Genomic DNA, 14738 nt, shown 5'->3' on the forward strand with positions numbered 1-14738 from the left:
CATGAAAAGTTTACAGTCTAATTAGGCAAGACAGACAAAGGGTCGGAGGGGAAATAAAGGCACAGCGAGATGACATGATGCATCCAAGGCCACGCAGCAGGTGAGTGAACAGAACCACGTCTCTGGACTACCAACCCAGTTCCCTGACCCACGCTGCCTTTGTACACTTACTACTGTTACATCCAATCTGGATTTAAAATGTGGTGGGGTCCCCCACTTCCTCTGGGAGATTATCCCATAGGACAACAGAGCTCACTGTCCAGAATTCTCTCCTGATATTCAACCTAAATTTGACCTTCCTTACTATCTACCTTGCAGCTGCTAGTTATATGTCCTTTTAGCATGCTAATTATTTCCTCTCCAGTCTCGGTGTTTACATCCTTCAAATATTTACAAACCCTTATTTGTGGAAAAAGAAAATAAATCACCAAAATAACTGGCACTTGCTTTAAATGAGGATCATGAAACTCTAGTTATTTAATTCACAGCAGGCATGGAAGCAGCTCACTGCAGAACAGCAGTATGATTCCCCCCCCAGCCCAGCTCCAAAGCCAGCTGATATTGATTCAAAATTTACCAGTGGGTAGCTTCCAAAAGCCAAACAAGTTAAAAATAATACCAATGAGCTAATAGTATCACTACTACTAGAACATAAAGGCTGTGGCCCTGATTTTTAGAGGTATTTAGATATTGCTCCACTCAGCACTGCAATGTCTAACTGACTTAGGAACCTAAGCCCCTTTCAGTGGGATTTAGACTCCTAAGTGCCCAATTCACTTTGGAAAATGATTCTTAGGACTTGTCTACACTGCTCCCCAGTTCAGACAATGGAGGTGTGAATAGCAGCATGCACCTAAGTGATGTGTTGTCACTCCACTAACAGGGCTGCGGATGCAAACTAGAAGGTTCACTGTTCACGTTAACATAGCATTCTTCAAACAGGACTACATTAATTTGAACTAGAAACCTTTTAGTACACGCCCGCAGCATCCACACAGGACGTTACTGAGCAGCACCTTGGCGCGTACTGCTGTTCACATCCTCGTAGTCCAGACTGTTTGGTAGTGCAGCCATAGCCTTAGTCATAGGCTCCATAACTGCTGATAAAATTTGTGGCACTGCTGAGCAGACCAATGCCTAAATATCTAAAAAATCTGGGCCAGAGCTCCTACTCCTTGCAGCGTGGTTATCTTTAAATGTTGTACTTTTCCTCTCACCATGAGCTTTTCTTTTCAGTCTCGTGGCAAGAACTTGCTCTATTGTGAGGTCAAGACAAAATATCAGCCATGTGGCACCACAACTCAATGCTGCTGCACCAGCCCCATTACACTGGGAGGCTTTAACAACCCATCAGTCAGGACAGCTGACAGGCCAACATCAGCATCACTCCTCTCCCTGGAAAATCCGGACCACAGGGAGTTCTAGCTAGTTCTGGTTTCTAGCTCAACCACACCACATCACAACCCCCTTTATAACATTAATATTTCTTAGTACTCCATCTCCATCAGGCAAGAAAGCAACTTCATGCAGAAAGAGCACTGTGACATAAAACTGGGCCCAGGAGGCAGCTCCAGTGCAATTCAGGAAAATGACTGTCTGGAAGAGAGATTTGCACTGTCAGGTTGTTTGCTGTAATTCTGCATTGGGTTGCGGTGGGGAGAGATGAACACTAACTGCAGCCAAGGCCAGAGTTGAAACCGTGCCACCTGGGCTTCTTTCTGCATAAGCAGGGATTCAGCTCAGGATGAGGGTTATTCAAGGTTGACTTCCCACCCTTTCAACCCCCTCACACATACATACACACACCATCCCTGTTCTGCACTAAGGTGAGAGCCTACAACCAGCCTACACCCGCTGACAAGTAGGGCTGATGCTTGTCAATGAAATTATTATACCATTTCAGGTACACGAAAGAAGTCATGCGCTTGGTGCATCTTCCACTCCATCTAGCTACTGGCACTGTGCCCATCACTGTGGTATCTGAGCACCAACCTGGTACCTATGTGAAGATAGTATTAGCTCTGCAAAACTTCTAGCTCCCACGAGCTTAAAATAAAGGAGTCCAGAAGTTGCTTTTGTGTTCAGATCACTGTGCAGTAACTTGTTACTCTAGGTGGTCCACCTAGGTATGGTATTTTGGTTCTGATTTAGTTTCACTATTGTGAGTTAGCTATACAGTGAAACATAGATAAGAGAACAGATACTGTAGAAGGCTGAGTCACTTATTACCACCATCACTTTATTGCTGAGAGTTCTATAGGACCATGTCATTTTCTGCATAACATCTAAAGGTGCCTTATGAAGCCAACAAACAATAAGGACTTCATTCTGTGTTACTGATATTACATTTTCCTATTTTTGTCCCCCTGCAAAATGTGTTGTACTAGAGACAACATCCCATTTCATACTGTAGAAAACCAGTTCAAGACAGTCTGTTTATTCAGTTTGCAGAACATAGCAAAGGAATGATTCTGATAATTTGACACCACTGTTTTTAAGGGTTTTTGCCAAATTCTGGTCCATTTCCCAGAGCTGTGAAATAGATTAATTTAGAATGTTTCAAGTTAGTTTTCTGGAATGCTGCAACATTGTGCACGGCATTGGTATCGTTTCAAGTGGTATAACATCAATTAAATACATCTGAGTTAAATGCGTTGGGAATTAAATCTCCCAGCTCTGATCTTGGAGGCTGCTTTATAATTTGGAGTTGTAACAACTTTTTACAGTTCAATCCCCCCTTCCTCTCACGAGTCTGAACTCAATTAGAACCAGCCTGAAAAATTAACATACATGAGATTTAAATCAAAATTTACAAACCAGCAATAATGTTATTTGGTTTTTCATTGTTATAAATCCTCTAAGTTCAGTTTAAATAAACACCATGTACGGGGTCCATAAACACGGTTAACAATATAAACAGCATTTAACAAGAATGCAAGATGTTCAATTTTATAAAAATTACAGCTGCAAGTTGTTAAAGGGGAATCTACAGGAAACATGTCAAACAATGCTGTTCATTGTGCACGCCTCTGAAATAACAAGACTTATGCATCTGGAGTCAGTTACTGGCATAGCACTCAAATAAAGTATTGCATTGCATTTAATAAAGTAAACATTATTAATCAAGAGGTGGATGTAACAGTGTGCCATCCAGTTGGTGTTTTTAATTACCTTCTTGAGAGATGACAATGAACTTTGATGATTTGATGGCTTTGCCGTCTAGAGTCCAGGTGACAGCTGCAGGGGGATCAGAGGAAATCCGACATTGTAACACTAATTTTTCACCATCCACTACATGAGTATCCTGGAGCTTCTCTGTAAATGATGGTGCCATTCCTTTGCTGTCGACTTTCTTCTCAATTATTCCACGATCTACCATTGAGCACCCATGTGCACAGTTTGTGTCATTCTTCTCCTCCTCTTTCACCTCTGGTTTGGCATGCTGAGTTTCAGAGTTGGTCCTGGCATTCTGAGCCACAGAATTGGTGCTGGTGTTCCGAGCTTGGGCATTGGTGCTGCCATTCTCAGCTGGTGGCTTCTTCTTCGAGCCAAGCACAGATCTGAAATCTGGGGTGGCTGGTTTAGGGGGTGGCACCTTCTCTGGCAAGGAGACTTTGGGGGTGCCCTTCTTGGCCAGCACCGCACGGAAGTCCACCTGTTGAGGGCTGTGAACTTTCCTTTCCTCCTCTGACAAGGTCTTGGGCTTGACCTGCCGCTGCAGGTTAGCGCGGAAGTCCATTTGCTCAGCTGGGATTTCTTTCAGCTCCTCCTCAGAAAAGCTTTTAGTGTTGACTTTCTTCCCCAAAATGTCACGGAAATCAAGCTGCTCTGCTTCCTGTTGTCGAAGCCTCTCTTCTGTGTGCTCCCGGGTTTCCACTCGTCTTTTGAGTACCCCTCGAACGTCTTCCTGCTCCTCCTCAGCTGGTCTGGTGTCACCACCGCTCTTTCTGAAGCCACTGATTCTGCCGAAAGTTAGTACACCATGATCACCACCGTCTCTTCGTTCTCCAGAGCTGGCTGGTTCCCTACCACTGTGATCAGCAAAAGCAAAAAGAAAGAGACAGCCAGGAAAGGGGCTGGTTTAAAATGTTAGGAAACAATCTCAGAGCAAGGATGAAATGTGTTTATAGAAGGGAAGTTTGATTAGAGGAGCACACTCCATTAGTTTATTGCATCAGTGATGACTTCAGGAGCCATATATGGGCACAAACAAAAAAAGATTTCTACACTGGCTTGGTACAATATGCTTCAACTGTATGATGAAAACAATTTGTTGGGTCACATTTGGGGATTAGGCTGAAATGAAGCCAGCCTGGGTCTGGAAGGGCAGAGAATTAGCATAGCAAAAATAGACAAAATCCACCCATGCAAGTCCCTGGGAACTGTACTCACTCTCTGTGCATTTCTCCTCCGGAAACTGAACTCTCTCTCAGCATCAGAGACACCTGACAGCTGCATTCTCCAACTTGGTTCCTGAAAAGTTTAAGGGAAATCGGAAGAGAAGGATATTCCTCACCCCCACCAGAACAATATGCCTGAGCTAAATTGCTTTGCGTTCCACTAAAATACATCAAAACCAGCGTGTCCCTCTCCTTTTCTGAGCTCAGTATCCTGGTGGATGGCTAAGTTGGTTAGGTTACTATGTGTTTGGATGAATGGTATCTCCAAAAGCTGTTGCTAATTGGCTGTTACTTGCATTATGGAATGAACAAACACTCCCACCCACCTTCTTAAACCAAAACCAAAGCACACTTAAAGAATGAAACAGCCCCACACAAACAAGCTAAAGAAAAACAAATACAAAAGCTGGAAAATCTAGGCAGAGGAAGAGGCTATTTTGCAATGTTTAAAATCTTTCCAGCTCTGCCCTAATGTTTATATGTTCAGATCCAAGCTTTTAACTTTCCGAATGCTAAGATAGTAAAAGCAGGGTCTCATTCCCCCTTGCCCCTCCCCAACCAACCAACCCACACGCCCAATCCACATGGATTGCTCCAGCCTGTACATGTTTATATTAAAAAACATAAAAGTGTCACCATATATGGTGCTGAGCCTTTATTCTTCCTTTTGCAGAGGAATGCCACAGATGCCTTTTGTAAATGGCTCCCATTAAAGAAGTCATTAAAGTGCTTCCCTTCCCCCACTATGCTTCTCCAGCAGACGTAATATTCTCCTGGCTGCAAATTGCTCATCTCCACTTAACTTAGGAGACTCCAAGTGCTGAAGTTCACGTCCCTGGCAATAGTACAGTCATCCTGACTGCACCTTGTGTTGGCATTTAAAAAAAAACCAAAACACAAAATTGACCCCTTTCCAATGATTAAAGACCATGGAGATATTTTACTGGTGGGTGGATTTTTGGTCCTTTCCAGTCTAGGCACAAACTCCCAACTGTACTGGAAACTCCTGGATGGATTTATTTTTAAACAAAGATGATATATATCTCTGGAAACATTCTCAGGACATGTGCATGTGAACGTAGAGGTTTTTTCCCAGCTCTTCCCTTTTCAAAAGGCTTTTACTTAGTAAGACCACCACAGAACCCCTTTTGGCCCATTATGCACTGAAGTTTTAAATATGGATTTTAAAGTAGTTTCTGGTAGCTCAGGTTAAACAGAGTTTGCCTGGCCAATTTTTCAACAGTACTAGAAAACGTTTTCCTAGACAGGCCCTGTTTATATGAACACCCTTTAGAACAGAGGTGGGCAAACTACTGTCCTGCCCAGCTCTTGAGCTCCCAGCCTGGGAGGCTAGCCCCCGGCCCCTCCCTCGCTTTTCCCCTCCCCCGCAGCCTCAGCATGCCGCCAGCGCTCTGGCCTGCTGCTCTTGCTGGGCAGCATGGTGGAGTGGCTGGCTCCAGCATGGTAAGGGGGCGAGGAGCGGGGGGTCCCAGGGGGCAGTCAGGAAGCAGGGGGTGGTTGGATGGAGTGGAGGTTCTGGGGGGTGGGGCAGTCAGGGGACAGGAAGTGGTTGGATAGGCGTGGGAGTCCTGGGGGCCTGTCAGTGATGGGGGGTGTGGATAGTGGTCGGGGCAGTCAGGGGACAGGGAGAAGGGGAGGTTGGATAGGGGGTGGGGTCCCGGGGGGGCAGTTAGGGGCAGGGGTCCCAGGAGGGAGTGGTCAGGGGGCAAGGAGCAGGGGGGGTTGGATGGGTCAGGGATTCTGAGGGGGGCAGTCAGGAGGCGGGAAGTGGGAGGGGGCAGATAGGGGGCGGGGGCCAGGCTGTTTGGGGAGGCACAGCCTTCCCTACTTGGCCCTCCATATGGTTTTGCAACCCCGATGTGGCCCTTGGGCCAAAAACCCTTGATTTAGAACATACTATAGTATTCAACACCAATGGTCCAAGTCTCTGTGACTTAGCACAGTATGACATAGTGGTTAGAATCAATTCAGAAGATCCAGCAGGAGGCTATATTTTTATAATGGTAATTATAAAATTATAATGGTTACCATCACCATCATGCAGCTTTTTGTTACTAATTTGCCTTTGGTTTATTTAAGAAAGAAAAGAAAATGTAGTTTTTAGTAACCAGGCAATGGGGTGCTTACAAATAATTCAACCCCACAACACAGCACTGTCCACTGACAGGAATGACCTTATTTCACAGAGGTCACCCCCAAATGGAATGGCGTTGTAAGCCACCAAGAACAAGCCAGGAGCCACGACACCAAACACAAAATCCTCCTTCCAAGAACTCTGCCCATGACCACAACTCATCATGGAACACTGACTGCAATCCAGACCAGTACCACAGACTCTGACCCCCGGCCCCTCCTGGATGTAAGAGACGAGAGAACACCTGTGGCCCTAGCGAATAGATACTGTGTGAACCTCCCCTGATGAAAGATCTGCCACCCACTCTAAAACATAGTCCAACCCGTGGGTGGCGGGTATAAGAGGCTAAGCCTCCCCAAACAGCTGGCCCGCCACCTTTGGAGCACAGCACCGCTGAAAGGGTGCCTGGGCCATGGCCCGGCCCGCACTCTGCCCCCACGGCCCCACTCGTCCTCTTCACCCTGAGGGCCTGCCCTCACTCTGCCTTTTCCAGTCCCTGCTCCCCCACCTTATGGGAGGGGGTGAAGAGGCACGTGCAAACGGTAAGCAGCCGGTCAGCTGGCGCGGGTGACCCTTCGGGAGAGGGGGTGAAGACACGTGATAACGGACGGGGGAGCCTTGGGGGTAGGGTTGCCAACTTTCTAATCACACAAAACTGAACACCCCTGCCCCGCCCCCGTTTGCTCCATCCCCCCTCCCGCCATAGCTCGCTCTTCTCCACCCTCACTCACTTTCACTGGGCTGGGACAGGGGGTTGGGGTGCAGAAGTGGGGGTGAGGTCTCTGTGGTGGGGCCAGGGATGAGGAGTTTGGAGTGCAGGAGAGGACTCCAGGCTGGGGCAGGAGGTTGGGGTACAGGGGCTTCGGGCTGGGGGTGCAGGCTCCAGGTGGGGCCAGAAATGAGGGGTTTGGGGTGCAGGAGGAGGCTCTGGGCTGGGACAGGGGGTTGGGCGGGGGGGAGTTTGGGGTCCTGGTGGCGCTTATGGCAGCTCCCAGGAAGTGGCCACCAGGTCCCTGAAGCCCCTAGGCACACGGGCAGCCAGGGAGGCTCTATGTGCTGCCCTTGCGCCGGCAGGCACCGCCCCACAGCTCCCATTGATCGCGGTTCCCGGCCAATAGGAGCTGCAGAGCTGGTGCTGGGGGTGGAGGCAGCGCACAGAGACTCCCTGGCCACCTATGCACCTAGGGGCTGCAGGATCCTGGCAGACACTTCCAGGACTCACAGGGAGCCTGCCTTAGCCCCGGAGCCCCTGCTGCACAGCCTACCAGACTTTTAACAACCTGGTCAGTAGTACCAACCGGAGCCGCAAGGGTCCCTTTTCAACTGGGCGTTCCGGTCAAAAACCGGACCCCTGGCAACCCTACTTGGGGGAAGGAGTGGGTAAGGAGAGGGCCTCGGGGGAAGAGGCCGGGTGGGGAGTGTGGGTGGGGCTTCAGGGGGAGGAAGCTGAGCAGAGGCAGGCCTCCAGGTGGGGCCATGGTCTGAGCCTGCCCAGCCTCCCCAAATGGAGGAGTCATGAGCCTCCCATGTTCCAATCAATCCTAAAGAAACCACTGCTTGATACTAGAGACCTTTTAAACTGCTTCCTAGTGGCCAGTCTTCCTCTGGAAGCAAGCGAATTAAGAAAACAGGAGAACAGCAACAGTCTCCAACATCATGTGTTAAGCTGCTAGTATACTGGATTCCTCTCAGCCAGGCTTCAAGCCAGGCATGGTACTGGGACAGCACTTGTTGCACTGGTGGATGAAGCCCTCCTGTTGTTCTCAGCCTAGGGATGCTACTTCTGTGCTCATCTTAATGGACCTTATTGCAACATCTGATACCCAAATAATATTCCTTTCCCACCTCCAAGAAGCTTTCAGCATGAATGGAAACACTCTGAAATGTTGCAGGTCCTTCCTTCAGACCAGTGCCAGAGGAACCATGGAAGTCACTCCCACATGAGATAAATGACCATGGCCCTCACCATTTTCATTACTGAATGCAGAACCCATTCATTACTGCAGCTTAGCTTTCCTTCTACAAGTTCTTCACACATGCAAAATAAACAAAGTAAAGAAAAAGTCCTATAAACTACCCAGCTATTTCTCCTACAGTCTGGGAATGGAGGAAAAAAAAAAAAAAGAAGAAGAGAGATTTCTATTCCAATTTCTATTTTTAAATACTTGGGAAGTGTTTGGATACTATGGTGATACTGGACCACATAAGTCGCTAGATAGATAAAACCATCCTGAGGCAGTTTCCTAAATCCTTTTTTATGATCTGCAGGTTCTAGCAAATGCCTGGGATTTGGGACCACTGGCTTCACGCCTTGACTCTGCCACTGTTTCACTGTGTCCTTGTCAAATCGCTTTAACTCTCTGAGTTAAATCCTGGCTCCAGTGAAATTTATGTGCTTTTTACCACTGATTTCAATGGGGGCAGGATTTTACCTTTGTGCTTTAACTTCACCATCTATAAAATGGGGATAATATGACTTACTCACCTTTGCAAAGTGCTTTGAGATCTTCAGATTAATACGGTGATAGAAGTGCAAAGAATTATTATTATTTAGGAGGGACTGGATGGCTCAGAGGATTAGTAAGAGGATACTAAGCATTTCACATACAGGATGCTGGTTTGACTCCAAGCTAGGTTGATAGTGGCATATATATATATATATATATGTATTTTTGGCATTCCTGCAACTTATTTTATATATATAAAAACTCTCTCATGTTGGATCTTATATGCTAAACAGCAGACAGAGGCAGATTTCAACAGCTGAGTTACCAAAACCTTCCTAATGCTGGAATTACGTATAGGTCCCTAGCTGTAGCTGAGTTTAATGGTTGCACTATAAAGAACCGTGTTGGAAGTGTTGGACTCTGTAGAATTGCTTTGCAGAACACTATTACACAGGACTTATCTTTAAAATGACAATGAATTTAAAAAACAAACAAAACCCCAGCTGTGAAGCCCAAAGTGATTTTAAAAATAGCTTCTGTCCTAATTGTAGGATCAGTTTTCTCTGGAACGGCTTTTATGTTCAAAATATCTTGAAAGGCTAATTTCTTGGCAGGATCTATTCAAATATTTTCACTGTACCTTAGGTCTGACACTTCCTGCATGTCCCCAGAAAGTGGGAAGCAAAGAAAAAGCACAGCTAGCTGAAGCAAGGGGCCATGTTGAAGATTCCTGCTGGGTGGTGGCGTGTGAAACAAGGATTGCAGAGTGAATTATGCTTTCTAAAAATTAACTGAAAAAGGGCGAACAAGTTGACCTCTAGCTGCAGCTCTGGTGCTTTAGGGACGCTTGTTGTGAGGATTCAGAATAGAGTTTGGCAACTCTTTGCTCAGAAGCAGTTACATGGGAACAACGTCCAGATCATGCAAAGTTTTAACCCTAAGAAAACTCACTAACCATACTGGACCAGATCATCAGCTTCAAAGGAGCTACACTGATTTACGCAGCTAAGGCTTGGGCCAAAAGTGTTTTACACCTTTATTAGGGTTTGGCAACTTTGTAATGGATAAGGGGACAAGAGACAATGTGGAGGGGAGGTCACTGCTTTCTTCCTTAAAAACACAGAGCACGTTGATAGAGCACAGGATTTGCACAGAAATGAGTAACACATTCTCCCAGCCAGACCATTGTTTCTAAAGGATAACTGCCACTGGGTGCAATCTGGGACATCCCAATTGCTCTGCAAATTACCTTTACTCAATGAAATTCAAGCAGTGGATGTATTGTTTCTTGACTTTAGCAAAGCTTTTGACACGGTCTCCCACAGTATTCTTGTCAGCAAGTTAAAGAAGTATGGGCTGGATGAATGCACTATAAGGTGGGTAGAAAGTTGGCTAGATTGTCGGGCTCAACGGGTAGTGATCAATGGCTCCATGTCTAGTTGGCAGCTTGTGTCAAGTGGAGTGCCCCAGGGGTCGGTCCTGGGGTTGGTTCTGTTCAATATCTTCATAAATGATCTGGAGGATGGTGTGGATTGCACTCTCAGCAAATTTGCGGATGATACTAAACTGGGAGGAGTGGTAGATACGCTGGAGGGTAGGGATAGGATACAGAGGGACCTAGACAAATTGGAGGATTGGGCCAAAAGAAATCTGATGAGGTTCAATAAGGATAAGTGCAGGGTCCTGCACTTAGGACAGAAGAACCCAATGCACAGCTACAGACTAGGGACCGAATGGCTAGGCAGCAGTTCTGCGGAAAAGGACCTAGGGGTTACAGTGGACGAGAAGCTGGATATGAGTCAGCAGTGTGCCCTTGTTGCCAAGAAGGCCAATGGCATTTTGGGATGTATAAGTAGGGGCATAGCGAGCAGATCGAGGGACGTGATCGTTCCCCTCTATTCGACATTGGTGAGGCCTCATCTGGAGTACTGTGTCCAGTTTTGGGCCCCACACTACAAGAAGGATGTGGAGAAATTGGAGAGAGTCCAGCGAAGGGCAACAAAGATGATTAGGGGTCTGGAACACATGACTTATGAGGAGAGGCTGAGGGAACTGGTATTGTTTAGTCTGCAGAAGAGAAGAATGAGGGGGGATTTGATAGCTGCTTTCAACTACCTGAGAGGTGGTTCCAGAGAGGATGGTTCTAGACTATTCTCAGTGGTAGAAGAGGACAGGACAAGGAGTAATGGTCTCAAGTTGCAGTGGGGGAGGTTTAGGTTGGATATTAGGAAAAACTGTTTCACTAGGAGGGTGGTGAAACACTGGAATGCGTTACCTAGGGAGGTGGTGGAATCTCCTTCCCTAGAAGTTTTTAAGGTCAGGCTTGACAAAGCCCTGGCTGGGATGATTTGATTGGGGATTGGTCCTGCTTTGAGCAGGGGGTTGGACTAGATGACCTCCTGAGGTCCCTTCCAACCCTGATATTCTATGATTCTATGTATCCCTGGCTCATGAGGAGGGGGAGCTAACCTTAGGTTTTCTTCACACCCTCAAAAACTCTATATAAAGTAATCAAAACTAATCAAACTTTCAAAGAGGCTGCAAAGGAGGAAGAAAGAGCAATTGTTACTGCTCTATTTAAATGTTGGGGAAGGGCTCGACTATTATGGGGATAGGGTGGTGACCTACGCAGAGCAGAGGATTTGCAGAAGAAGCAAGAGGATAATTGCAAGACTATGTTATTATGGAGACAATGGCTTGGCTTTAGGATTTGGGGGCTTCTCCAATTACGCCTGTTGTCCCTGTTTACACCAGAGAAGGTGCATCAGGAAAGAGAGAGCATTGTAAAGAAGCACAGAGATTTTGGCAAGATGAGATGACGATAAGGTGTATCAAAGCAGGCATCACTGGCAGAGTACGGGGGCGGTGGGGGAAGGTGTTTCCATTTCCCTAGTTAAAAAGCACTGCTTACCTTTAATTGGCTAAACCAATTTTTCTTCACTTCCTGGACCAGGATCTGATTTACACTGTTGTATCAGCAAACGGATTCTGCTCCTTTGTCTCTCAACTGAGCAGCGTTGCTGGTGCAGCTATACAGGCTGCTGTTTCCATTTCAATGGCTGCAGCTCAGGAGCGGGTGATTCGATCCCTCTATTTATACTAATTTGTGGAACACCATTCCTATGGCCCTTTACAATAACATGTCAGCAAAACATTGCTAAGGTAATGAAAACAAACACAGCTAGCACAAAGAACTGAGTTCTGTTTAGTTTTAAAACAAGGAATAGTATCAGCTTAACCACTGTCTTGACATTCAGCATTCCACCCCCAAGGGACAAGGTAAGCAAATAGGCCAGTTCTCTTTTCTTTCCATAAATGCTAAGAAGAAAGGGAGCTAAATAATAATCACTGATAGAACACAATAACCAGACTGGGTTGTATGCCTGTGTGAATTAACTGGGACACAACAGAGTGGAAGAATGAAGGTAAGAGGCCTAAAGATTTTTAACATGCTTTTTGAATTTGTGGGTAGTCAATGCAAATGGAAAATTGGGGAAGACATGAATAATATTTAGTAGTGCTTAGAAACTTCAGAGAAAAGCATCTTAGAAACACCTAAGATAGATAGAATATCACACTTGATTAGTCTCTAATTCTTTAAAGGTGTCCCTATAGAAGTCAATGGGAGTTTTGCCATCAGCTTCAGGGTGGCAGGATGTCACCGTGCAAGTGCCTTATGGCTTGTGCAAGGTACTATATAAAATTAATACGAGAAATGGTGAAGTACACTTCATTTGAAGAAAAATAGACTATGTTTTAAGATCTTCTGGTGCACTATATTACCAGCCTGCTCTATAGCTGGGATTTCTCAGCTACACTATGTGATGGGGTATCCACCCCACACAGGACTGAAAGGGGTTAAAGTGGCCAGCTAGGCCTATTAACTTCACGGGCTGCACCTGGAGGAAGAGCCAGGGTGCAAGGAATTGATTGTAAGCAGGTTCAGCTGGGCTGTAATAGGTGGGGCCTATAAAGCCAGGAACCTGGCAACAGACAAGGGTTGTTGGTGGGAGAGAGGAGTCACTCCCTGGAAAGAGGGAGGAGGGTTTGGAGCTAGTACTGGAAGGGACGGGACCAACCAAGAGTGGTAGGAAGCAGTCCAGGGAAGGAGTAGTGAGGGCTGGGAGAGTAAAGCACAGAACTGTTGGGCTGAGGGTCCCTGAACTGGAGCCCAGAATAGAGGATGGGCCCAGATTCCCCTACCAGCCATTGAAGGCACCTGAAGCAATAAACAGGTCTGGGAAAACCGCCTAGAGCTACTGAAGGAAAGACTCTGATATACCCCCAGTAGGGGGGGATGCCGAGCGACCTAGCCTGAGGGCTGAGTCACAAAGAAGACACTGCAGCTCCTGGGCTGTGAGAGGAGCGACAGACCTGAGAGAGAGATGGTGTGGTGGTGTGCAACTTCAAGAGCTAATCCCCAGAGTGACCAGGAGGAGGTGCCAGACTACTGGTGAGTGGTGCACTGACACAGAGGCATCTAGCCCTCCCAGAGCCATGCAGGTAAAGAGAAGGAAAATAGACTCAGCTGTCACTGCCCCAGATAATGGTTAGATTGGAAATAAATGTACTTCCATACTCCACAAACAATCGAGCGTGCAGGAGAACGTGGGCCGCTCATGAACTATTCGTGTTGTGCCAGATCTCAGTTGCTGTCAATTAGTGCAGCTCCATGGAAGACAATGGAGCTATGCTGATTTATACTAGCTGAAATTTCTGAGGCTATTATTTGTGGTGAGTGGTTGGTCACCTAAAGTACACGGTTTTGTTTCTACTCTCTGAATAGTAACTGAAACTTTTACAAATCAGAGCTGTGTAAACAGGGATTTCAAAATTCACCCAGCAAGAATTGCAACATAGCTTTATTATGGAATAGAACAAACAAAATGAGTGCACTGATCTGTGTGTGATCCCCAACAATTCTTGTTGTAAAAGGATTAGGGAATAAACTTTAACTTTTATGTAGCCTCTCTATTATGCTTTCTTCAGTTTACTATCTCATATCTGCATCTAGCCCACCAGAAATCTCCTATGGCACTGACTTTGTTACAGAATTTTCTGCACTTAGCTGTACCTTCTATTCTATAGCACGTTTATGGTATGGTAAGCCTTCCATTTTAGGTATGTCCTTGCTGCAGAGTTAGCCTGGGTGATCAGCATCCAAGTTATCCTAGCTTGGGTGTGCCACACTGCAAAGTCACACTTGAGTTACTGTGTCCTCACTAGTGCTGTATTCACCCGTGTGTGTCACTAGGACTTCTGGGGACATGCCCCATGGTTATTTTGTGCTGCAGTAAGCTGAGCCACTCCCAGTGAATTGTGGGAAAAGCTGTCTTTCCTTCTGGGCACACAGAAGTCACGGACTATCAGCACTTGAATGATTAATCCTGTGTCCATACTGCAAGGTGGGTTACCAGCCTGAATAAAAGCAGAATATGGGCTTCTAGCTCACACCCTCAGTCAAACCACCTAGCATGGGTTGAAAGCATCACTTAACCTGAATGAGAGGTTTTTGTGTGTGGAGAGGAGGCGGGGTTAGGCGAGTAAAAGCCCAGGCTAACTCTGCAGTGAAGAGATACCCAAATGAATCAGCGTTGTGACTCCTCTGTGCCCCTTTAAAATTTTAGTGTCCTCCTCATGTATGCTGCACAGTGGGTTCTATAGGGTAGAAAAAAATAACTCGTGTGCAAGAAAGAGTGAATAGAACTGAAGAAGTTCCTGTCTGACTAGTGGACA

At 46.3% G+C, this 14738-nt stretch overlaps 1 protein-coding gene across 7 annotated transcripts in view; it reads right to left on the reverse strand.

Annotated features, from left to right (window-relative positions):
* Window positions 1-14738, reverse strand: part of MYLK (myosin light chain kinase) — a 324584-nt gene that overhangs the window by 87314 nt on the left and 222532 nt on the right. For 6 of the 7 annotated variants that reach the window (XM_037913164.2, XM_043524849.1, XM_043524848.1 and 3 more), the window contains 2 exons: window positions 4393-4473; window positions 3172-4031 (listed from right to left, as the gene is read on the reverse strand). In XM_037913164.2, the coding sequence (XP_037769092.1) occupies window positions 3172-4031; window positions 4393-4473 (941 nt within the window). Of the gene's footprint in view, window positions 1-3171; window positions 4032-4392; window positions 4474-5036; window positions 5391-14738 lie in introns of those variants that run through there. The other variant, XM_037913167.2, reaches the window with a different exon arrangement.

This window comes from Chelonia mydas, chromosome 11 (assembly GCF_015237465.2).
Source record: "Chelonia mydas isolate rCheMyd1 chromosome 11, rCheMyd1.pri.v2, whole genome shotgun sequence".
NCBI lineage: Eukaryota > Metazoa > Chordata > Testudines > Cheloniidae > Chelonia > Chelonia mydas.